This window comes from Pipra filicauda, unplaced genomic scaffold (genome assembly GCF_003945595.2).
Source record: "Pipra filicauda isolate LSUMZ 115617 unplaced genomic scaffold, ASM394559v2 scaffold71_size5581439_pilon, whole genome shotgun sequence".
Taxonomy (NCBI): Eukaryota; Metazoa; Chordata; class Aves; order Passeriformes; family Pipridae; genus Pipra; species Pipra filicauda.
In genome coordinates this window covers 1,425,452-1,451,174 of record NW_024104887.1, presented here as the reverse complement: position 1 = coordinate 1,451,174, position 25,723 = coordinate 1,425,452, and the positions used below count along the sequence as shown (strand labels likewise).

At 44.9% G+C, this 25,723-nt stretch overlaps 1 protein-coding gene across 1 annotated transcript in view; it reads left to right on the top strand.

Annotated features, from left to right (window-relative positions):
* The window catches only part of LOC113991046 (MAM domain-containing glycosylphosphatidylinositol anchor protein 2-like), a 189,988-nt gene that overhangs the window by 46,856 nt on the left and 117,409 nt on the right, over window positions 1–25,723 (top strand). Inside the window, exons 4-5 of the mRNA XM_039389294.1 lie at window positions 8,598–8,794; window positions 15,258–15,390. Of these exons, the coding sequence (XP_039245228.1) occupies window positions 8,598–8,794; window positions 15,258–15,390 (330 nt within the window). The remainder of the gene's footprint in view (window positions 1–8,597; window positions 8,795–15,257; window positions 15,391–25,723) is intronic.

The following is a 25,723-nucleotide window of genomic DNA, read 5'->3' as shown; positions in this document are numbered from 1 at the left end:
TCTGAAGACAAAGGCAGCTAATTAACAAATGAAAGCAGCCAACTGTGCAGCCCCAGCAGCTGAAATGAGATGATGCAGCAAATAAAGGCTGCCATTCTGCTGGCCTGTTCCCCCTGGAGCTCAGGTGAGGGTTCATGGATCCATGGAATATCCTGAGCTGGAAGGGACCCCCAAGGATCATCCAGTGCAACTCCTGGCCCTGCTCAGGACACCCCAACAATCCCATCGTGGATCTCTATCCAAACCACCCAAAATTCCAAGTGTGATTTGAAAAGCTAAGGTGTCCCCCCCTCCCAGTCATTCCCGTTCCTTTCACTGAGGAAAAAAAAAATCCCTCTTAATTTATCTCTCTATGAATCCGTCCATTTTCCTCCTGCTTCCTTTAGTCCCAGGACATCCTGTGGGAGATGATCCACATTTCCTACTCCCAGATATTTCTGGGAAACTTTGGAATGCAGCCCAGAGAGGATAGAAGAACCTGTGCCACCCTTGTGAGCACCTTCCACCCCAACATTCCCAGCTCTCCTGATTCCCAACTCCTTCACATCAGACCCATTTGGATCCCCTTAGCCTGGATTTTGTGTTTCTTTGGGATGCGTGCAGGATGCAGCAGGGACAGCAGGGAGTGTCCAGGGCTGGGCAGCCACTTTGGGATGGAACCCTGAGTTTGGAGCCATCCAGGCAAACCCCTTTTCCATCTCTGATGACACTTCCCTAAAAGACCAGGGTAAGACTTGCTTGGGAATAGAAATCCTGGAATGTTCTGGAGTTGGAATGATGCCTTTTCCCAGCCCTTCTTAAATCCCAGATGCTTTGGGTTGGGAAGGATCTTAAAGATCGCCCAGTTCCATCCCCCTTCCACTCTCCCAGGCCATCCTGGGGGAGATGATCCCTGTTTCCTACTCCCAGATATTTCTGGGAAACTTTGGAATGCAACCCAGAGAGGATAGAAGAACCTGTGCCACCCTTGTGAGCACCTTCCACCCCAACATTCCCAGCTCTCCTGATTCCCAGCTCCCTCAGATCAGACCCATTTGGATCCCCTTAGCCTGGATTCTGTGTTTCCTTGGGATGTGTGCAGGGAATTCTCCCAGTTCAGTGCTCAGCCTGCCTGTGCCATCTGGCTTTTGGAAGCTGTTTGGTTCAATTCAGAGCCTAAAGACTGAAAAATTGAACCTAATGGTGGCAGAAACCTCGGTGGAAAACATATTTCTGTAATTATTTTCCTTTTGATTAATAGACTTTAACTGTGTAGCAACACCCAGGACTTCAGTTTAATTTAAAGAGTGATTATTCAGTTGACTCTTCAGAATTTATCAACCCAAAATGAAAATTTGGGGATTTTTTTTTTTGCCTTCTGAAATGATTCATCTGCTTGTGTTTCCAAATTCTAAATCTTTCTGTTTCCCTTCTCATGGGGTTATTTTTGGGCAGGACTTGAAGTCATTGAATTCTTTGGAATGGTTTGAGTTGGAAGGGACTTTAAAGATCATCTAATTCCAACCCCTGCCATGGGCAGGGACACCTTCCACCATTCCAGGTTGCTCCAACCTGGCCTTGGACACTTCCAGGGATCCAGGGGCAGCCACAGTTTCTCTGGGAGTTCTTTTCCAGGGCCTCCCCACCCTCCCAGACAGGAATTCCTTCCCAATATCCCATCTAATGGACCCTCCAGTCAGTGAAGTATCAGCAAAGTGTAAAATTGGAGTTCCTCTTGTTCCAAAATGCAGCTGCTGACAGAGCTGATTCCAAAATGGACCATTTGCAAGAGAAAGAACCACAAAAACCAGCAAGTCAAGAGCAGAATTTTAATAATTTGTGTATTTGTGATTTCCTGGGGAGTTCTGGGATTTAAATCCGGGAATTATCTGGGGTTGGTCCCTTCCCATGTGTTGCTTTATGAAATATTTGCTTTAATGGCACTGTAAGTTCTGGGTTTGGTCCATAAAGAATCCTGGAGTGATTTGGGTTGGAAGGGATTTAAATCCCATCCCATTCCACTCCCTGCCATGGGCAGGGACACTTTCCACTGGATCAGGGATCCCACCCTGGCCTTGGACACTTCCAGGGATCCAGAGGCAGCCACAGCTTCTCTGGGAATTCTTTTCCAGGGCCTCCCCACCCTCCCAGCCAGGAATTCCTTCCCAATCTCCCATCTCTCCCTGCCCTCTGGTAGTGGGAAGCCATTCCCTGTGTCCTGTCCCTCCAGGCCTTGTCCCCAGTCCCTCTCCAGCTCTCCTGGAGCCCCTTTAGGCCCTGCCAGGGGCTCTCAGCTCTCCCTGGAGCCTTCTCTTCTCCAGGAGAACCCCCCCAGCTCTCCCAACCTGGCTCCAGAGGGGCTCCACCCTTGGAGCATCTCCATGGCTTCCTCTGGACTCTCTCCAGCAGCTCCACGTCCTTCTGCTGTTGGACCACAGAGCTTTAAACAGGTTTGTTTTTTTTTAAAGCCTCTTTATCAACTTGAATATCAATTAGCAACAATTCACCCAGCCATGGAAACCAGAGCTCTGCAGAGCTTCCACCAGGGATCAGGTGGCTTTAAAAGCAGGGAATTTGGGAGTTTCAGACGATCCAGAAAACATCTTTTTAACTTTTGTTTTGATACTTTTAATGCTTTTTATCCCTTTCAGCTCTCGCAAAGCTCAGCCTCGTGCAAGAGCCTAGTGAAACCTTTGTCTGGCCCTGCCCAACCTGGATCAGTGAGATCTCCAAAAAAACTGGGAGCATCATTTTGCCTCCTATTTGTCAGCGCTGCTCCTTTTTGCTTTGTGCTGCAGCTGCCGGGATTTTTCCAGCACTTAGGATGGAAAAATATTCCACTTGGTTCTGCAGTGCGAATTTTCCATGAATTGACCATTATGAAATGCTTTTGGCAGAGGACTTTGCTGCAGTTGGATTCCCAGCCTGGAATGCTTTGAGGTTTTCCTTCTGCTCCCATCCAAATCTATCCCCTGGCAGAGCCCAGTGCCTGCTTCTCCCTGCCAGTGCTGGATCAGCTGGAAAAGGAGTTGGGAGAAGGGATGGAGGGACAGGACACAGGGAATGGCTTCCCACTGCCAGAGGGCAGGGAGAGATGGGAGATTGGGAAGGAATTCTTTGCTCCAAGGGCAGTGAGGCCCTGGCACAGATTGTCCGGAGAGGTTGTGAACTCCTCATGCCTGGAATTTTCCAAGGTCGGGTTGGACAGGCCTTGGAGCGAGGAGGGAAAGGAAAAATGCCCAGACTGGATGAGAGAAAGGCTGGGAGAGCTGGAGGGGTTCCCCTGGAGAAGAGAAGGCTCCAGGGAGAGCTGAGAGCCCCTGGCAGGGCCTAAAGGGGCTCCAGGAGAGCTGGAGAGGGACTGGGGACAAGGCATGGAGGGACAGGACACAGGGAATGGCTTCCCACTGCCAGAGGGCAGGGAGAGATGGGATACTGGGAAGGAATTGCAGGTTGGGAGGGTGGGGAGGCCCTGGAATAGAATCCCCAGAGAAGCTGTGTCTGCCCCTGGATCCCTGGAAGTGTCCAAGGCCAGGTTGGAGCAACCTGGGATGGTGGAAGGTGTCCCTGCCCATGGCAGGGGGTGGAATTGGTTGATCCTTAGTATCCCTTCCAACCCAAACCATTCCATGATTCCATGGTTCTGTGACCCAGCATGGACCTGTTGCAAGAGACACAAACAAGTGGTGCCATCCCAGCTCGTGGAATCCTGGAGTAATTTGGAGTAAATTAATCTGACAGGACCTGTTGTCCCACCCCCTGCCCACACCAGGACCAGCTTTAGGTTAGCTCAGGTTGCTCAGGGCTGTGTCCAGTCCAACTTTGAGTGTCTCCAAGGGTGGCATCCTAAATGACAAATTTTGGGTCTTAGCACTTACATCATAGGAAAAAACCCTATTTTATCTTGGGGGATTTTACAGGGGGATTAGGTTTTGGATATACAGATGCAACATGTTACAGAGTATACACATGCAAAGGGGAGAACAGAATGAGTTTATGCAGAGGTCTGATAACATCAGAGCACCTGTTCCTTGGCAGAGCATTCCAAACAAGTGATATCTGACCTGTCCCTCAAACAGAGGTTTTTTCCCCAGCTTCTGTGACTTGAGGTTTTTCTGTTTAAACCTGGCAGTTTCTTTTCTCATATCCAAAATTTGGAATCCAACGATACCCCTCGGCGAGCTCCCCTTTAGGTCCAGTTTTAGGTTTTGAGGGATTTTGCTGTGTCTAATTTTATCATAGAATCCCAGAATCAGCTGGGTTGGAAGAGACCTCCGAGATCATCCAGTCCAAGCCTTGATCCAACCCCGCCGTGGTTCCCAGCCCATGGCACTGATGCCACATCCAGTCTGTCCTTAAACACCTCCAGGGACGGAGAATCCCCCCCTTCCCTGGGCAGCCCATTCCAATGGCTCAGCACCCTCTCTGCAAAGAAATTCTTCCTGCTCTCCACCCTCCCCCTCCCCTGGCCCAGCTGCAGACCCAGCCCTCTTGTCTTGCTGAGAGTTGCCTGGGAAAAGAGACCAACCCCCCCCGGCTCCCCCCTCCTGGCAGGGAGTTGCAGAGAGTGAGGAGGTCTCCCCTGAGCCTCCTCTTCTCCAGGCTGAGCCCCCCAGCTCCCTCAGCCTCTCCTCCCAGCACTTGTGCTCCAGTCCCTTCCCCAGCCTCGTTGCTCTCCTCTGGCCCTGCTCCAGCCCCTCCAGGGCCTTCCTGAGCTGAGGGCCCAGAACTGGACACAGCACTCCAGGGGTGGCCTCCCCAGCGCTGAGTCCAGGGCAGGAATCCCTTCCCTGGCCCTGTTGGCCACCCTGTTCCTGAGCCAGGCCAGGCTCCATTGGCCCTCTTGTCCCCCTGGGCACACTGGGGCTCCTGTTCAGCTCCCTGTCCATCCCCACTCCCAGCTCCCTTCCTGCCTGGCTGCTCTCCAGCCCCTCTGGCCCAGCCTGGAGCTGCCGGGGGTTGTTGTGGCCAAAGCCCTCTTGAGTATTTCCCACCATCAGCTCAGGGGGAGAGATGAGAGAATTAATCCCTGGACTTGGTGATGTCTACCTGGAAATCCTTCCTGTGGGAAACCTTCTCTTCCCATCCAAATCCCGGGAAAAAATGTTTTGCCCTAAAAATCGCCGCCGGTTCATCCGCTCCTTTTTATTTCCTCCTGCAGGAGTAGAAGGCATAACCCCCCGCCTTTCCAAATGCTGCTGGGATTTCAAATAACCTTTAAACCAACACTGAGATCTCATTAGGAAATGCCAACCTCATTTGGAGCACCGGTTCCACAGTTTGCTCCCGTGACATTAAATTAAATGTTTCGTCGGGTAGGACGAGGGTAACATTTATTTAAAATCTGTGCCCCCATTACGAGGTATCATTGCTTCAATTATTGCAAATTCTGGAACATGTTTTGCTTCTAATTAATCAAGAGGCTTTGCTCTTGTTATGCAAATGCGAGTGGAGCAGCTGAAGACTAATTTTTTAGGTGGGAACTGCTTTTCGCCGGGGGGGTTTGATGAATTCCAAGCTGTTCAGTTTGTTAACAGTGGTTTTCCCTTCAGCCCAAGGGGCTCACAGTTCTCGGGAAGGGACAAAATCCCAAATTTTGTGAGAGCTGCTGCACTCATGGACACCTCACACAACACCCTGGGGGAGCAAAATGCACGCGATGCTCCCCCCAAAAACCACTGTCCTTGTTTTCAGGGATGAGAGGAAAGGGCCTCAAGTTCCACCAGGAGAGGTTTAGGTTGGATATCAGGGAAATTTCTCCATGGAAAGGGTTGTTAAGTGTTGGAACAGGCAGTGGTGGAGTCACTGGGAGTGTTCAGAAAACCTGTGGATGTGGCACTGGGGGACAGGGTTTGGTGGTGGTGGGTTGATGGTTCGGCTGGGTGATCTTGGAGGGTCTTTCCAATCAATTCTGGGATTCCATGATTCCCTACCTTTGAAGAAGGACTTGGGTGTGTGGGTTCCCTTTGTCACATGAAGACTGGAGCGCCTTGTTCTGCATTTCCCTGGATTGTGGCCTCAAAAAAAGAGGGAAATTGTTCTCTCATTTGTGATTCACACCAGACTTTGCAAAGCCAGGGTTAAATTTGTGGGTGAGTGATTAAATCAGTCCTACTCAAAACAGTGTTAAAATTTTAGGGGAAAAGGGTTCTGAGGTGATTTCAGTCAAGGCTGAGTGGGAATGTGGGAATGTGGTGCTTGGAGATCCCACCTGGAATGCTGCATCCAGCTCTGGGGCCCCCATAAAAGAAGGAGCTGTTGGAAGGATTCCAGAGGAGGCACAAAGGTGCTCCAAGGGCTGGAGTCCCAGCTTCTCTGGGAATTCTATTCCAGGGCCTCCTCACCCTCCCAGCCAGGAATTCCTTCCCAGTATCCCATCGAATTCTTTGGCTGGCCAGTTGGATCACAGGGATCTGTGGCCTGAGGAGGTCCAAGGTGGCAGCAGAGGAAGTGTTTGGGAAGCTGGAGAGCAGGGAATGGTGTCCCACAAACTGATCTGAGGCTCATGAGCAGTTTGGGGTGGAAGAGCTTCCCAGTCTGTGTGGGCACATCATCCAGGAAGGAACGGGAAAATGCCCAGAATGGATATGGGAACGGGCTGGGAGAGCTGGGGGGTTTCCCCTGGAGAAGAGAAGGCTCCAGGGAGAGCTGAGAGCCCCTGGCAGGGCCTAAAGGGGCTCCAGGAGAGCTGGAGAGGGACTGGGGACAAGGCCTGGAGGGACAGGACACAGGGAATGGCTTCCCAGTGCTAGAGAGCAGGGAAAGATGGGATATTGGGAAGGAGTCAGGTGGTCATTCGGAGATTGGGTGTTTTCAACCAATATTTAGGAAAAATATCCGTCGCTTCCCTGGTTGTGTTTAATTTTCCATCTTTAATATAACTGTTCCTTCCGACAAAGCTCATCACAACCCCCCAGCTAACAGGAGTCTACTCAGTCCTGGTGGAGTAAAGCCCAAAGTAATTACCTTGGAGCACTCACATTCCAAGGAATCCTTGTTCCTTCCCTCTCTCCATCCTTGAATTCCGCGCCGGGGCTCTCGTTTCCTCGGAGCTGCTGCGGCGGGAATAATTATATGATATCTGTCTTTTAATCAAGAGGAGTGTGTTCTAAAGCCTGTGATGAATTTACCTTGCTGGAAGTTAAATGCCTGTAACTAAAAGAAGGGAATGTGCATCAAATCGCTGGATTAAATTGCGGCTCTAAAGGGAAAAACAGCTGCGTGCCCGTGATCGGTGCGCTGGTGGCTCCTGCCATTAGGATGCAAATCAGGCTGTCTATTTATTTCCAAAAAGCTTCATAATCTCGTCTGAAAGGCATAAAAGAAACGAGTAGTAAAGCTGAAAAAAGCAGCTGAAAGCAAAGGAGTAATGGGAGCATAATAAAAATATGATTGGCATTATCCTGCGTGATATCAGAGATGTTATTGTGTCTAAAAAGCATGAGTTGGAAATGCAGCTCCGTTCCAAGGGAGTCTTAAAGGGGGTTTAAAATGAAGATTAAAATTCTAATGAATTTAGGAGTTTAGGACTCCAAATTAAAACAAGCTCCTAAACTGAATTTTGCTGCAAAATCCCTACAATTTGTGGTTCTGTTGCCTCTGTTTTGCTCTCGACTTTTGTACGCGAGCGTCCTGTCGGAGACTCAACTAAAACCTCACTTTATTTTACTTTGTCTTCCTGAAAGAAAATCAGATTAAATTTAAATTCCACTTGAAAACAAGCTCTAAAACTGATTTTTGCTGCAAAATCCCTAAAATCTGTGTTGCCTCTGTTTGATCTTGACTTCTTGTCATAGACTCAACTAAAGCCTGACTTTCTCTTGCTTTGTCTTCCTGAAAGAAAATGAAATTAAATTTAAACTGCACATGAAAACAAGCTCCAAAACTGAGTTTTGCTGCAAAATCCCAACAATTTGTGGCTCATGGAGCTGTTTTTCCTCTGTTTTGCTGTTGACTTCTGTATGGTGTGACGCACACACTTCATGTCATAGGCTCAACCAAAGCCTGACCTTATCTTGCTTTTCTTCCTGAGAAATTAAATTTAAAACTCCATATGAAAACAAGCTCCAAAACTGAATTTTGCTGCAAAATCCCTACAATTTGTGGCTTATGGAGCTGTGTTGCCTCTGTTTGCTGTTGACTTGTATATAACGTGATGCACGATCTTCCTGTCGTAGACTCAACTAAAGCCTGACTTTATCTTGCTTTGTCTTCCTGAAAGAAAATGAAATTAAATTTAAACTGCACATGAAAACAAGCTCCAAAACTGAGTTTTGCTGCAAAATCCCAACAATTTGTGGCTCCTGGAGCTGTTTTTCCTCTGTTTTGCTGTTGACTTCTGTACGATGTGACGCACACGCTTCATGTCATAGACTCACGTAAAGCCTGACTTTATCTTGCTTTGTCTTCCTGAAAGAATATCAGATGAAATTTAAACTCCACATGAAAACAAGCTCCAAAACTGAATTTTGCTGCAAAATCCCTGCCATTTGTGGCTCCTGGAGCTGTTTTTCCTCTGTTTTGCTGTTGACTTGTATATAACGCAACGCACAATCTTCCTGTCATAGACTCGACTAAAGCCTGACTTTATCTTGCTTTGTCTTCCTGTCTCTTCCCAGATTTGGATGATCCCATAGTGACAGTCCACCAGAGCATTGGGGAGGCCAAGGAGCAGTTTTACTATGAGAAGACCGTGTTCCTCAGGTGCGTGGCCAACTCCAACCCGCCGGTGCGGTACAGCTGGCGCCGCGGGCAGGAGGTGCTGCTGCAGGGCTCCGACAAGGGAGTGGAGATCTACGAGCCCTTCTTTACCCAGGTAGGAATCCCAGGAGGGAATTTTGGCCTTTTTTAGGCTCTGGAAAAGGATCCCTGCCTGATTTGTGGGGATGGGAACGTGGGGGATGCCCTCGAAGTAATGACGTCCCGAGCGAACGCGGCCGGTTGCTGTTAAAAGACTTCCTGATATAAATGATGGGTTTATCATTTCATAAAACATTTTTTTTGGTAAAATTGTAAAATAAGAAGTTTTGGAAGGACATCTCTATCTGGGGAGGCCTTTTAAAGTGATTTTTCCTGGCTGCTGCAAGCCCAGAGCTCTGAGTTGACCCCTCTTTCCCCATCCTTCCCAACCCAACACGGGCATTCCACACACAGGTTGCCGCCTAAAAAGCAGGATTTTAAACTCTTTGGCAACTCCCCATGGCAGGTTTTTTTATTCTTTTTTTCTGTTTTTCTTATCTTTAAATAGAAAGTTTTTGTTCCAGAATTCCTGAAAGGGGAGATGGCAAAAAAATGGGAATTAATGCAGATCCCTGCCTGGTGTGTGGGGTGGGATGTGGGAATTTTTTATTGGTTTATTTTTTTAATAGTTTTAATTGTTCGTAAAATTATTAAATAAGAAGTTATGGGAGGGTTTCCCTCTCTGGGGAGGCCTTTTAAAGTGATTTTTCCTGGCTGCTGCAAGCCCAGAGCTCTGACTCCTGTTTCCCCATCCTTCCCAACCCAACAAGGGCATTCCACACACAAGTTGCTGCCTAAAAAGCTCTTGGTGAAGGCCAGGGGAGGATCCTATGAAATATTTTTCTTGGGAAGAGTTGGAAAACATTGGAACAGGCTGCCCAGGAAAGTAGTGGAGCCCCTATTCCTGGAAATGCTCAAAAATCCCATGGATGTGGCACTTGGGAACATGTTTTAGTAGGGTTTAGCTGATGATCTGAAAGGTCTTTTCCACCCTCAACCATTCCAGGATTCCAAACTCTTTGGCAACTCCCCATAGTTGTTTTTTTTTATTATTTTTTTTCTGCTTTTGTTGTTTTTAAATAGAAATTTTTTGTGCCAGAATTACACACCTGAAAGGGGAGGTGGCAAAAAAAAAAAGGGAATAAATGCATTTTTAAAGCCTTCCTCTCCCACTCACAGCCAGGAAACAGTCAGGGCTCCGTCAGCTTAAATGAGATTAATTCATTTCTAACACAGAATTTTAGCACAGCACCAGAATAAAAAGGTGGCAGATCCCAAAAGTGTGGGATGGTGTTGGCAAAAAAAAAAAAAAAAAAAGTAAAAGAAAAAAAAATTTAAAATGAGAAAAATTATTTTGGAACGACCTCAAGCCATAACAGGTAAAGAGGGAGGTGAAAAGTACCTGGTAATTCAGTGTTCAGAGCAGAAAGCAACCTGTGACTTTCAGAAATAATTTTCAGCTGATGATTGGAGAGCACCTTCATTTTTTTTCCCTTTTATTGTGCTCGACAGCTTTTTATTACTCCGTATTTTCCCTGAGAAAAGCAGATCTGGAGCCTCCTTGCAGAGCTGGGAATTAGATTACAGAGCCCAGTTATTGGTCTGCTCGGCCTAATGAGATTATTTTTAATTTCATGAGCTTATTTTTAATTTATTTTTTATTTTTTATTAATTTTATTTTATTTACCCCTTTCTTTCTGTTTTTCTTTCTTTCTTTCTTTATCTCTTTCTTTCTTTCTTTCCTTTTATTTTTTACTATTTCTAATTTATTTCATGATATATTTTTATTTATTTTAGTTACTATTTTAATTTAAACTCAGTTTAGCAAATCTGTGGCTTGTTTGCTCGGGCTCAAGTGCCTAAAGTGGAGGTTTTAAATGTTTTAATTAAAAGGTGAGAGTCTGAATAGAGGATTTTTTGGTTTGTATTTCAGCACAGAAATGCTGATTATTGCCTTCCCTAAAAATCTAAGAATTTCTCTAATGAAATGTGTCACACAAAATTAGATAAATTAGATTTTTTTTTTTAATATTTCCAGGTTATTTGGATCATCCTTCCCAAAATCTCTGAGTGGGTTTAATTAATTAATAAATCACATTTAATAAATGAGTAAATCACATTTAATAAATGAATAAATAAATCAAATGAATGAATAAATTTAGTTAATGAATAAAAAACATACCCTGTTGATAGTTAAAAGCTTCTCCATGACCTTTACACGTTTCTTGGAGGTCAGTTTGAATTAGTGTGTCCTGACAAGATCTGCTCCGTGTTTATATGAGGGAAAAGATGTAATTAAAGGGTCAAGAGTCATCAGCATCTTCTGCCTAATTAGCTCAGCTAATGAGAGGGTTGCAAATCGTGGGAGCTGATGTGAAGAGGGACCGAGAGAGACAAATTTGGGATGGAATTTTCTCATGGAGTGGCTTAAGGGTGGATTAGGAGCTGAAAATCAGGGGAAGTGGAAAAGGAACCAAGTTGTGACTTAAAATTTCTCGGGTGTTTTACCCCCTCCCCAAAAAAGGGATATCTGTTATTTCTGATGGTTTTCTTGGTTTAGTTATCACAAAAAATCCCAGGATGGTTTTGGTGGGAAAGGACCTTAAAGCCCATCCAGTGCCACCCCTGCCATGGGCAGGGACACCTTCCACCAGCCCAGGTTGCTCCAGCCTGGCCTTGGACACTTCCAGGGATCCAGGGGCAGCCACAGCTTCTCTGGGAATTTTATTCCAGCCCCTCCCCACCCTCCCAACCAGGAATTCCTTCCCAATCTCCCATCTCTCCCTGCCCTCTGGCAGTGGGAAGCCATTCCCTGTGTCCTGTCCCTCCATGCCTTGTCCCCAGTCCCTCTCCAGCTCTCCTGGAGCCCCTTTAGGCCCTGCCAGGGGCTCTCAGCTCTCCCTGGAGCCTTCTCTTCTCCAGGGGAACCCCCCCAGCTCTCCCAGCCTGGCTCCAGAGGGGCTCCAGCCCTTGGAGCATCTCCAGGATCTCCTCTGGACTCTCTCCAGCAGCTCCACGTCCCCCCTGTGCTGTTCCCAGGGCTGGAGCAGCTCTGCAGGGGGGTCTCACCTGCGGGGGCAGAGGGGCACAATCCCTCCCTACCCCACTGCCCACACTGGGGGATCATCCCAGGATCCCGTTGGCACTTAAATCCCGGAGGGCACCTGGAAAATTGGGCACCTCCAAAGAAATCCTTGAACTTTGCCCCGGGTTTTCCAATGGATCAGGAGACAACAGCTCCTTATTTCAGCAGCCCTGGGGAGGCAAACGGAGCAAACCTGAATATTCTCATCTGTGGGAGTGTTGAAAATGCCAAACTTCCCAAATCCCGGATTTTTTTCCCCCTCCTAGTTTGCATCCTCCTCGTCACACGTCGTAATTGCCTGAGCGCGAGATTAAATTTGCTGTATTTACAATAATTAGGCAATTAGGCGTCATTAGACTAATTACCCAAAGCAATGAAGAAAAATACATCCATTTTTTATAAATCTCTGCAATCTGGGGACGTGATCCAGAATTCCATGGTGAGCTCAGCCCATGGATTCAGAGAGCCGAGCTGAGGAGGGAATTGCTGGGATGTTTCCCCGTGTTTCCAGAACTTTCAGAGCCTGGATCAGGCCATTCCCTATCCCAGATCAACCTCCTATAGCAGGATCTTCACCTTTAGGATCAACCAGTGGGATTGATTAGACGTAGGAATTCCGATATTCCAAACACAGCCCACGGGTTGGACTCGGAGAGCGGAGCTGAGGAGGGAATTGCTGGGATGTTTTCCAGTGTTTCCAGAACTTTCAGAGCCTGGATCAGGCCATTCCCTATCCCACATAAACCTCCTTAAAGCAGGATCTTCACCTTTAGGATCAGCCTTTCCAAGGCCTGGTCTAGCAAACATTAAATCCCATGGGTTTCGTTTTAATCCCATCATTCCAGTGGGATTGATTAGACGTAGGAATTCCGATATTCCAAACACCTCCCAGGCCTGATTCCAAGGACTCTTTTTCTTGCCTCTTCATCTCTATCTTCTTTCTCATGGATTTATTTTCCTTGCCAGTTCCATAGAAGTGTTTTCTCAAACTCTGTGGAAATACATTTATTTATTAAATACTTAAATTTCTTTTAATTTATTTTTTTTGTTTATTTTATTTACCTTTCTTTCTTTCTTTCTTTCTCCCTTTCTCCCTTTCTCTCTCATTCTTTCTCTCTTTCTCTTGATCTATTTCTTTCTTTCTTTTTATTTTTTATTATTTCTAATTTATTTCATTATATATTTTTATTTATTTCATTTACCATTTTAATTTAGTTTTATTTACCATCCTATTTATTTGTTTATTATTTTATTTATTTTATATCATTCTTCTATTTTTATTTACGTTATTTTATTCATCATTTACTTCTTTAATCCATTTAGTTATTTATCATTTATTTTTATTCCTATTATTTTTATTTATATATTGCATTTTCAGTTTATTTATTCCTATTAAATATATTTATGAAAATAAATTATCCCAAATACCACTTCTATTGATTTTATTTTATTTACCATTTTATTTATTAGTTCATTATTTTATTTATTTTATATTATTTTTCTATTTTTATTTATGTCATTTTATTTATCATTTACTTCCTTAATCCCTTTCATTATTTATTATTTTATTTTACTTCATATTATTTTTATTTATATTTTTAAATCCATTTAGTTGTTTATAATTTATTTTAATTTTTATTATTTTTATTTCTGTTTTTATTACATTTTTAGTTTCTTTATTTATACTTATTAAATATATTTATTAAAATAAATTATCCCAAATGCCAATTTTATTGCTTTTATTGTATTTACCATTCTATTAATTTGATTATTATTTTATTTATTTTATATCAATTTCATATTTTTTATGTTATTTTATTTATCATTCACTTCCTTTATCCATTTAGTTATTTATAATTTATTTTAATTCTTCTTATATTTATTTATATTTTATTACATTTTTAGTTTATTTACTTATTTACCATTCTATGTATTTGTTTCTTATTTTATTATTTTATTTATTTTTTTCATTTTTTAAATTTTATTTACATTATTTTATTTATTCTTTACTTCTTTCATCCATTTAGTTATTTATCATTTACTTTAATTCTTATTATTTTTATTACATTTTTAGCTATTTATTTATTCTTATTAAATATATTTATTCAAATAAATCATCCCAATACCATTTTATTCATTTTATTTTAGGTACCATTCTATTTATTATTTTATTATTTTATTTATTTCACACAATTTTTCTATTTTTATTTATGTTCTTTTATTTATCATTTACTTCCTTCATCCATTTAGTTATTTATCATTTATTTTAATTCTTATTATTTTTATTCATATTTTTATTATATTTTTATTTTATTTACTTATTTACCATTCTATTTAATTTTTATTATTTTATTTACTTTATATCTTCTTTTTTTTATTTATGTCATTTTATTTACAATTTGCTTCCTTAATCCATTTTGTTATTTGCAATTTATTTTAATTCTTATTATTTTTATTACATTTTTAGTTTATTTATTTATTTACTATTCTATTTATTTAATTATTATTTTATTTATGTTATTTTATTTATCATTCACTTCCTTCATCCATTTCATTGCTTATCATTTCTTTTAATTCTTCTTATTTTTATTTATATTTTTATTTTTTATATTTTTAATTTTTATATTTTATTTTTTATATTTTTAATTTTTATATTTTTAATTTTTATATTTTTAATTTTTATATTTTTATTTTTTATATTTTTATTTTTTATACTTTTAATTTTTATATTTTTACTTTTAATATTTTTATTTTATATATTTTTAATTTTTGTATTTTATTTTTTATATTTTTATTTTTATATTTTTAATTTTTATATTTTTACTTTTTATATTTTTATTTTTTTATATTTTTATTTTTTATACTTTTAATTTTTATATTTTTCCTTTTAATATTTTTATTTTTTATATTTTTAATTTTTATATTTTTATTTTTTATATTTTTACTTTTTATACTTTTAATTTTTATATTTTTACTTTTTATATTTTTATTTTTTCTATTTTTACTTTTTATATCCTATTTTTAGTTCATTTATTAACTTATCCTTATTAAATAACATTTATTAAAATAAATCCTCCCAAATAACACCACGACTCGACTCCATCAAACCGGTTTCCTGGCTGGAGATCAGGAAGAATTTCTTTGCAGAGAGGGTGCTGAGCCCTTGGAATGGGCTGCCCAGGGAAGGGGGGGATTCTCCGTCCCTGGAGGTGTTTAAGGACAGACTGGATGTGGCATCAGTGCCATGGGCTGGGAACCACGGCGGGGTTGGATCAAGGCTTGGACTGGATGATCTCGGAGGTCCCTTCCAACCCAGCTGATTCTGGGATTCTGTGATTCCATGATTCCATGATTCTATGATTCTATGATTCCGTGATTCCATGATTCCATGATTCTGTGATTCTATGATACTATGATTCCATGATTCTCATTCTCTCTCCTCCTCCTCTCCCAGGGAGAAACCAAGATCCTGAAGCTGAAGAACCTTCGCCCTCAGGACTACGCCAACTACAGCTGCATCGCGTCCGTCCGGAATGTCTGCAGCATCCCGGACAAGATGGTCTCCTTCCGCCTCTCCAACAAGACAGGTGGGGCTCCAGCACCGTCCCTTCACTCCTCATTCTTTTGGGATGAGCTTCTGTGGTGGAATTGTGGAATGGTTTGGGTTGGAAGGACCTTCGGGACCGTCTCGTTCCACCCCCTGCCGCGGCTGCGATGCCAGGGCCGAGAATCCTGGAATGGTTTGGGTGGGAAGGGAACTTAAAGATCTTCTCGTTTCAACTTCCCTGCCATGGGCAGGGACACCTTCCACTAGCCCAGGTTGCTCCAGCCTGGCCTTGGACGCTTCCAGGGATCCAGGGGCAGCCACAACTTCTCTGGGAATTCTATTCCAGGGCTTCCCCACCCTCCCAGCCTGCAATTCCTTCCCAATATCCCACCTAAATCTTCCCTTTTCCAGCTCAAAGCCACTCCCTGTGTCCTGTCCCTCCATGCCTTGTCCCCAGTCCCTCTCCAGCTCTCCTGGAGCCCCTTTAGGCCCTGCCAGGGGCTCTCAGCTCTCCCTGGAGCCTTCTCTCCTCCAGGGGAACCCCCCCAGCTCTCCCAGCCTGGCTCCACAGGGGCTCCACCCTTGGAGCATCTCCATGGATAACAGGGATAAGCTCAGTTTAACTAATGTGTGAGTCCCTGACTGTCTCCGATTTGGGTGTTTATTTTGGGACCTTCCACTATCCCAGGTTGCTCCAGCCTGGCCTTGGACACTTCCAGGGATCCAGGGGCAGCCACAGCTTCTCTGCCCAACCTGGGCCAGGGCCTCCCCACCCTCCCAGCCAGGAATTCCTTCCCAATATCCCATCTGTCCCTGCCCTCTGGCAGTGGGAAGCCATTCCCTGTGTGCTGTCCCTCCATGCCTTGTCCCCAGTCCCTCTCCAGCTCTCCTGGAGCCCCTTTAGGCCCTGCCAGGGGCTCTCAGCTCTCCCTGGAGCCTTCTCTGCTCCAGGGGAACCCCCCCAGCTCTCCCAGCCCGGCTCCATCTTTGTGACCTGCTCTGCAATCCCTCCAACAGTTCCATGTCTTTCCCGTGCTGTGTTGAAAACTAACAATTTTTCTTCAAAAAAATATTTCCCATTTAAAAAAAAAAAACCAAAAAAACAACCATTTCATATCCTTACCTTGATTTAAAGGATTGATTTTCCCAGAGGATTGATTTGATATGTTCCTACATCGACTCAAACTTCAATTCCATGCATTGATTTAAACAGAAATGTGTTATTTTAGATTTATTTAGTTCAAATGGGAATATCCAAGCAGGTGTGTTGAAATGCTTTGCAAAAGGATAACTAAGTATTTAGGTGGAATCTCTGGCCAAGTCGTTTCCATGTCTGGAATTCCTTGGGAATTTACTCTTCCCTTTTGGCTCGTCCCTGCCTGAGCAAACAGTTGGTTGTGTCTCTGCCCCTTGTTATGGTTTTGTACCTTGAGAGCCTCATTCCAGTGGTCAATCCCAAGAAATGCCATTGGGAATGCTGATTCCCAGCATGGAAATCACAGATTTGAACTCTCCTGAGGTCTCTGTGTGAGGATCTGTGTCTGAAATGCTCAAGAGCAAAGTTCTCAGCTTGGATTTGGGGATCATTAGGAATTTCAGAGGAGTGTGTTTTGGAGAACAATTCCGCAGGAAATCTTGGAACATTTGGATACTTCAGGTTGGATTAGGTTTTGTCTCAGGGCCCTGAAATCAGGGAGCAGAGGAACGGAGCAGAGGAGGCATCAACATTCCGAGGATGTCGGAGACGAGCGACGAGTTTTATTTGCACATCTCCCATTATTTGTGTCCTCGTGGCTTTAATTCCAAGGCTTTGCCTTCAGCTCCTCCTGGATTGCTGATTTGGCAGCAGGGACTTCAGGCCTGTGGTGTTTTCACTGCTCCACAACCGCCTGGGAATTATGGAGGCTCCAAAGACATCCAGCAGAATTATTTGGGAGCCCTTCCTTAATTTATTCCCTCGTTAATTTTGCCAGGGAAAAAAACAAACCCTAAATATCCTGCAGCGAGGTTTGTCCCTCCTGTTTGCCACAGGGAAGCGTGGGAGCAACCTCCAGGCAGCAACTCATTGTGGTGGGTTGAGCCACCACAAAAATCCCAACTCCAATTTCCACCCGAAGGGGTGGGGCAAGCCTGGAAATTGGATTTGGGATTTTTGTGGTGGCTCACTCAAACCACCACATTTTTGGTGCCATGACTCTGATTTTTGCATTGGCTGCGAGAGACTTGTTGAGATAACGAAGAGAAGTTTTCAGACATAACAGACTGTACCACTGTTGAGAGGGTAAAGCTTTAGCTGTAATTTAAGTGCTTAATACGGAGTTAAGTTTGTGATAATGTTGTGCTAAGGTATAGTAGAAGGATTAGTGTTTCATTTTAGGTTATATGTTAATTGCTGAGTATTGAAATTGTTGTGATATTTGATTTTTTACAGTAGGGAAGGGGTGGGGGAAGCCTGGAAATTGGAGTTGGGATTTTTGTAGTGGCTCAAACCACCACGTTTTTGGTGCCATGACTCTGATTTTTGCATTGGCTGCGAGAGACTTGTTGAGATAACAAAGAGAAGTTTTCAGACATAACAGACTGTACCACTGTTGAGAGGGCAGAGCTTTAGCTGTAATTTAAGTGCTTAATACAGAGTTAAGTTTGTGATAATGTTGTGCTAAGGTATAGTAGAAGGATTAGTGTTTCATTTTAGGTTATATGTTAATTGCTGAGTATTGAAATTTTTGTGATATTTGATTTTTTATAGTAGGGAAGGGGTGAGGGAAGCCTGGAAATTGGATTTGGGATTTTCGTGGTGGCTCAAACCACCACATTTTTTGGTGCCATGGCTCAGATTTTTGGATTGGCTGCCAGTAGAATCATGAGACTTGTTGAGATAACAAAGAGAAGTTTTCAGACATAACAGACTGTACCACTGTTGAGAGGGCAGAGCTTTAGCTGTAATTTAAGTGCTTAATACAGAGTTAAATTTGTGATAACGTTGTGCTAAGGTATAGTAGAAGGATTAGTGTTTCATTTTATGTTATATGTTAATTGCAGAGTATTGAAGTTGTCGTGATATCTGATTTTTCGCCGTAGGGAAGGGGTGGGGGAAGCCTGGAAATTGGATTTGGGATTTTTGTGATGGCTCAAACCACCACACTCATCCACCTCCATCTATAGGAAGAGTGTGGGAATTGTCACCTCTCCCCTTTTTCCCAACTTTGCTGTTGCAGCCACAACCCCCTCTGTCCACGCTGAGCACCAGAAATTCCTGTTAGGCTGCTGGGAGACCATCAAACCATCATTTTCAGAGCCCAGGGCAGGTGATTGGAGGGTAATTTTGCAAAAAGAATGAATTATTCCCACCTCCCAGATGCCCTGTTTATTCTGGGAGAAGATTGTCTGGCTGGAGTAATTTCCAAAGCAAACAAGCCCGAAAAAATTACACAAATTCACACTTTCTCCTGAGGAATTTGGTTGCAAGCATCAAGGGCGAGATTAGATGTGAACAGTGATTACTGCAACAGCTCATTCCAGGCAGGGACTGATGTGGTGATGACTCTGAGGCAAAACTGTTCTCATTTAATACGATTTTGCCTCGTTCAGAAGTTCTGTGGTCAAACTTCACCCGGTGTAACTCCGTAGGAATTGTAGAAGTTGTAAACCCAGAGGAATCCAAGATAAATCCAAACTAATGAAAATCAGAGCCTGAAGTTGATATTGTTTTGGTGCAGAGCTGTCCTACCCTGTCCATCTGGTTTTAATTTGGAGCTCGAGGCTTGTCCTGGAGAGACAGGAGTGTGTGAGAGGTGCAAACTGCACCCTATTTATTGGGATTATTGTGGCCACAAGAGGGATTAAATTCAGCTGCAAAATGTGGGATCTAATGGAAAATTGCTGGCAATTTGGCTGTTCTGCATTTTATGGAATCCCAGGAGGGTTTGGGTTGGAAGGGACCTCAAAGCCCATCCAGTGCCACCCCTGCCCTGGGCAGGGACACCTTCCACTATTCCAGGTTGCTCCAACCTGGCCTTGGACACTTCCAGGGATCCAGGGGCAGCCACAGCTCCTCTGGGCAACCTGGGCCAGAGGAATATTTTTCCCAACTTCCCTAATTCCCTTATTGTCCGAATGACAGGAAACAAAGCAAGTTTATCAGAACAAACTACATCTTAATGGAGGGATTAAAAATGATTTCAACCCTTTTTGAATTTGTTTCTCACATTCCCCGGACAAAACAGCAGCTTCAGCTGGGATTTCAATGAGCTTTGTCAGGCAGCTGAAAAATCACGTATTGAAACCCTCATCTTTCATGGTAAAAGTTCCTGTGCTGGGTTATTTTATGTTGGAAGCTGCCAAAAATCAGCCTCAATTAATGTATTAATGATCCCCTGCACTAAAGAGCCTGAACTGGCTGCTAAATTATAAACTAATATAATAATTTCCCAATGAGTCTGTGCCACCAAATCGAGATCAAAACTTTGATTTGCTTTTGCTTATTCATGTCAGAATGAGCCTTATGAGAAGCCCAGAATAACAGTGGTTTTCTGGGTAAATATCCTGCCTTTTCTCCAACAGTTTGGAACAATGAACACTCCTGAAAGGATCCATTCATGTTATTATTAGCTCAGAGCACTCAGATGTGCCATTCAGCCTGAGCTGGGTCTAAAATTACCTTCCCCGGCCCAGAAGATGAGACAGTGACTCACAGGGAGACTGGGGGTGGATTTTGGTGTCATCTGTCATGAATTTGCTATGAACGTCCCCAGCCGGGTCTAGAAATAAACCTTTTAACTATGGAATAACAGCTCCCTGGCTTCTCCAGGAGGGAAATGAAAAATATGTCACTGCCAAGGAAAAAAGAGTTACTCCTTCTCACCAAGCATTTCCAGGCTTAGGATCCTTGAATGGTTTGGGTGGGAAGGGACCTCAAAGCCCAACAAGTGCCACCCCCTGCCATGGGCAGGGACACCTTCCACAAGACCAGGTTGCTCAACCCTGGCCTTGGGACACTTCCAGGGATCCAGGGGCAGCCACATGTTTGAAAAGGACAATTTGGGCTGGAGCGTGTGCAGGGAAGGCAGGAGAGCTGGGAAGGGGCTTGAGCAGCAGGAGGGTCTGAGGTAGCTGGGGGGGCTCAGCCTGGAGCAAAGGAGGCTCAGGGGGGACCTTCTGGATCCCTAAAATTCCCTGGAAGGAGTTGGAGCTGGGGGGGGGGTCGGGCTCTGCTCCCAGGGAACAAGGGACAGGAGGAGAGGGAACGGCCTCCAGCTGTGCCAGGAGAAGATTAAAATGGATATTGGGAAAATTTCTCCCTGGAAAGGGCTGTCCAGCCCTGGCACAGGGTGGAGTCCCCAGCCCTGGAGGGATTGCAAAGCCCTGTGGATGTGGCATTTGGGGACATGGGGCAGTGGTGGAACTGGCAGTGCTGGGGATGGTTGGACTCCATGATCTTGGAGGGCTTTTCCATCCTAAATGATTCCCTGATTCCATCATTGCTCCAGGTCATTTCCACCCAGCAGCTTCCGAGTGGGAATGGAGATAATTTGGGCTGGAGCATGTGCAGGGAAGGGAAGGGAGCTGGGAAGGGGCTGGAGCAGCAGGAGGGGCTGAGGGAGCTGGGGGGGCTCAGCCTGGAGCAAAGGAGGCTCAGGGGGGACCTTCTGGCTCTGCAACCCCCTGACAGGAGGGGGGAGCCGGGGGGGGTCGGGCTCTGCTCCCAGGGAACAAGGGACAGGAGGAGAGGGAACGGCCTCAGCTGTGCCAGGGGAAGTTTAAATTGGATATTAGGAAAAAGTTCTCCACAGAAAGGGCTGCCCAGCCCTGGCACAGCTGCCCAGGGCAGGGGTGGAGTCCTCATCCCTGGAAGTGTTGAAAACCTGTGTGGATGTGGCACATCAGTGGTGGCCGTGGCAGTGCTGAGGGAGAACAGTTGGACTCCACGATCTCAGAGATTTTCCCAACCTTAACGATTCCATGATTCTGAAAGATTCTAAAAGCTTCTAAAAGATCCTAAAAGGAAGCATCTCTTTTCTTTTCACCTGGGATCACACCATCTCCACCTCCCCTGGTCCCCTTGGCCTCCTCTGCCCCCTCCCTGGTGCAGTTCAGTGTCTGGGGGCACGCAGAGCTCTCCACAGGTCCCAGCTTTGTGAGAACCAGGTTCAACACCCTCCAATCCACGGGTTTCCCAACAAATTCATCCTCATTTCCTCCCAGTTTGACAAGTCCCTTTTCCCCAGCAGGCCTTGCTGATGTTTGCTTTGTGTCCAGATTGCTCCTCCACCGCCCTGAGGGGCCTTTCTCGGCAGCTCCTCATTAGCCACTCGTTGCTGAGGCACTAATTAGGCCGTGGCTGCTGCAGCAGGGCTTGTCTGGGGTGTCAGCAGAGCTCAGCTGGGGGGGTTGAAGAGCAGCTCATCCTGGCTATTTTTGGAAAGCAGGAATTGTGCTTTAGGAGGGGGTTGGATCTCGTCAAGATCCGTGACCTCAGATTGCACACCGGACGCTGGGCTGGCCGAGACGAGCCAGGCTCAATTTAACCCTGCCTGACTTGGGATGGAGCCAAGGCTGAATTTAGGCCTGGCTGACTTTGGGGTGGCTGAGATGAGCCAGGATGAGTTTTTGGGGTGGCTGAGATGAGCCAGGCTGAATTTAAGCCTGCCTGACTTTGGGATGGTTGAGATGAACCAGGATGAAGCCTGACTTTGGAGTAGTTGGTTTAAGCCAGACTGAATTTAAGCCTGCCTGACTTTGGGGTGGCTGAGATGAGCCAGGATGAAGCTTGATTTTGGGTTGGTTGATTTAAGCCAGGCTATATTTAAGCCTGGCTCACTTTGGATGGAGCCAGGCTGATTAAACCTGCCTGATTTTGAGGTGGTTGAGATGAGCCAGGCTCAATTTAAGCCTGCCTGACTTTGGATGGAGTCAGGCTGCATTTAAGCCTGACAGACTTTGGGGTGGCTGAGAGGAGTCAAGGCTGAATTTAAGTCTGGCAGACTTTGGGGTGAACCAGGCTGAATTTAAGCCTGCCTGACTTTGGGATGGTTGAGATGAACCAGGATGAAGCCTGACTTTGGGGTGGTTGATTTAAACCAGACTGAATTTAAGCCTGCCTGACTTTGGGGTGGCTAAAATGAGCCAGGCTGAATTTAAGCCTGCCTGATTTTGTGGTGGCTGAGATGAGCCAGGATGAAGCTTGACTTTGGGGTGGTTGATTTAAGCCAGGATGAATTTAAGCCTGACAGTCTTTGGGTGGAGCCAGGATGAATTTAAGCCTGGCTGAGTTTGAGGTGGCTGAGATGAGCCAGGATGAATTTAAGCCTGACAGGCTTTGGGTGGAGCCAGGAAGAATCTAAACCTGCCTGATTTTGAGGTGGCTGAGATGAGCCACGATGAATTTTTGGGGTGGCTGAGATGAGCCAGACTGAATTTAAGCCTGCCTGACTTTGGATGGAGCCAGGCTGCATTTAAGCCTGCCTGACTTTGGGGTGGCTGAGATGAACCAGGCTGAACTTAAGCCTGCCTGACTTTGGGGTGGTTGATTTTAGCCAAGGCTGAATTTAAGCCTGACAGACTTTGGGGTGGTTGATTTAATCCAAGCTGAATTTAGGCCTGGCTGACTTTGGAGTGGTTGATTCCAGACAAGGCTGCATTTAAGCCTGGCTGACTTCAGATGGAGCCAGGCTGAATTTAAGCCTGCCTGACTTTGGGGTGGCTGGGATGAACCAGACTGAACTTAAGCATGCCTGACTTTGGGGTGGTTGATTTAAGCCAGGATGAATTTAAGCCTGACAGACTTTGGGGTGGTTGAGATGAGCCAGGCTGAATTTAAGCCTGCCTGACTTTGGGGTGGTTGAGATGAGCCAGGATGAATTTTTCGGGTGGCTGAGATGAGCCAGGATGAATTTAGGCCTGCCTGACTTTGGGGTGGCTGAGATGAGCCAGGCTCAGTTTAAGCCTGGCTGACTTTGGGATGGTTGAGATGAAGCAGGATGAAGCCTGACTTTGGGGTGGTTGATTTAAGCCAGGCTGAATTTAAGCCTGCCTGACTTTGGGGTGGCATTTCCTCTGCCCCTCTGGAAGTGGTGGAAGTTTAAAGGAAGTGGTGGAAGTTTAAAGGAAGTGGAAATGAAATGGGGGAAAAAGAGCAAGTAAAACAAAAAGAAAGGTGGGATGTATGGTAAATATTTCTTTAATATATCTAAATACAGAGGGTTTTACAGGGATTAATTCTGCTCCTTAAAGGGCTCATTTGAAGTGTCTCTGAATGATTTTTTCCCTTGGTTTAACTGGAAAACTCCTTGCAGAGACACCTTCCAGCAGCAGCAGAGGATGGGCATGGAAAAAAATAGGGAAGAGATTTTTATTTTTGTTCAGTTTTAGGTTTGCCTTTTTTATTTTTTATTTTTTTTTTAATTATTTCTGCTTGGGTTTGTTTTTTCTGGGGGAGGAATTTGGGGTTTTGGAAGGACTAATCGTGAAAAGAAAGGGCTTCCAATATTGCAGCAGGGTGGGCACTAAAAGTTTCATTTTATCCTATAAAACATGAGTAAAAAAATCAAAAAGGATGAGGGGGAATGGAGCTGGAACAGAGGAGATTTAGATGGGATGTTGGGAAGGAATTCCTGGCTGGGAGGGTGGGAAGGGTCTGGAATGGAATTCCCAGAGAAGCTGTGGCTGCCCCTGGATCCCTGGAAGTGTCCAAGGCCAGGTTGGAGCAATCTGGAATAGTGGGAGGTGTCCCTGCCCATGGCAGGGGGTGGGATGGAATGGGATTTAAATCCCTTCCAACCCAAACCATTCTGGGATTCTGATTCCAATTAAAAATCTGGGAATTATAATCCTTATTTTTTGAACTCTCCTGAGTAAAGAGGGACAAAAATGCTGCTCTCAGGGCCCACAGAGCCTTTCTCTCTTTGCTCTGACTTGAAAGGGACTGTGCATTCCCTGTAAAATTGGGAATATCTGCCTTGTATTCCTGCAAGGAATCCTGGCTGTAAACGAAATGGTTGCACACACACTCACACACACATAAATGGAAGTATAATTCAATTATGTTCTATTACCTCAGTTCTGCCTATCAAATAATGCACAAAAACCCGAGGAAATTATGTCCTTTCATTCCTATTCATCACAGCTGAGTCGTCAAGGACGTGACTTTCTGCCTCCACTTTGATATCGCTGTTAAATTATTGGTTTTTCTTTTTTGCATTTCCAGTAATCCCTAAAGCGAATTGTGACATTTCCTCAATTCCATATATCCACTCCAAACCACAGCTATTTGTCTCGCTGTAATTATGACGTGATTTTCTCTGTCTGCTCCACGAATGACTGAGCTTTTTTTAGTTGCCAGTCTCAGACCCCCATTCCAGGCAGCAGCAGGGGCTTCTTTCAGTAAAAAAATCACAGAATCCCAGGATCAGCTGGGTTGGAAGGGACCTCCGAGATCATCCAGTCCAACCCTTGATCCAACCCCGCCGTGGTTCCCAGCCCATGGCACTGATGCCACATCCAGTCTCAGCTTAAAAACCTCCAGGGATGGAGAATCCCCCCCTTCCCTGGGCAGCCCATTCCAAGGGCTCAGCACCCTCTCTGCAAAGAAATTCTTCCTGCTCTCCAACCTGGGACAGCAGCTCTGATCTGCCTCCAGGAATCTCCTCCCAGGAGTCTCCCCTTGTGCTTCCCATCCCTCAAACCCAAAGGTTAGTCTCCTCCAGACAGGGAAGATTTCGATGGCAGGAGCTGGGTGACATCAATCCTCCCTTTAGGATGAGGATTTACAAATCCCATCAGGAGCCTGGGGGTGGGGATGGGCAGAAAGTGTCATTTTTAACAATATTCCCGTGCCAACCTCACACTGATCCCAGTGTTCTGCAAATCCTCTTAGGTGCCTTTCAGAAAACTGAAACTTTGGCCTAATCCTCTCCTTAAAATGGATTTTTTTTTCCTCTGCTGTATTTATTTATAAACTTTCAGGGCTGAACATCACACACAGCACAACTCTTTTGAGTAAAGGCACATCAGACAAAAAGTTTGGGACTGTCTGAGGCAGGGAATGGAGCTCCCTGTCCTGTCACATCTGGCCCTGACCCAGGTTCAGTGACAACACCTCCTCCAGGGATCTCCTCCCAGGAATCTCCTCCCAGGAATCTCCTCCCAGGAATCTCCCCCTGTGCTTCCCATCCCTCAAACCCAAAGATTAGTCTCCTCCAGACAGGGAAGATTTCGATGGCAGGAGCTGGGTGACATCAATCCTCCCTTTAGGACAGGGTTTACAAATCCCATCAGGAGCCTGGGGGTGGGCAGAAAGTGCCCATTTTTAACATTCCATGCACTGCCGGGTTCCCAGGCAGGCTCTGAAATCCCGGGATGCAGCGGGAATGCTC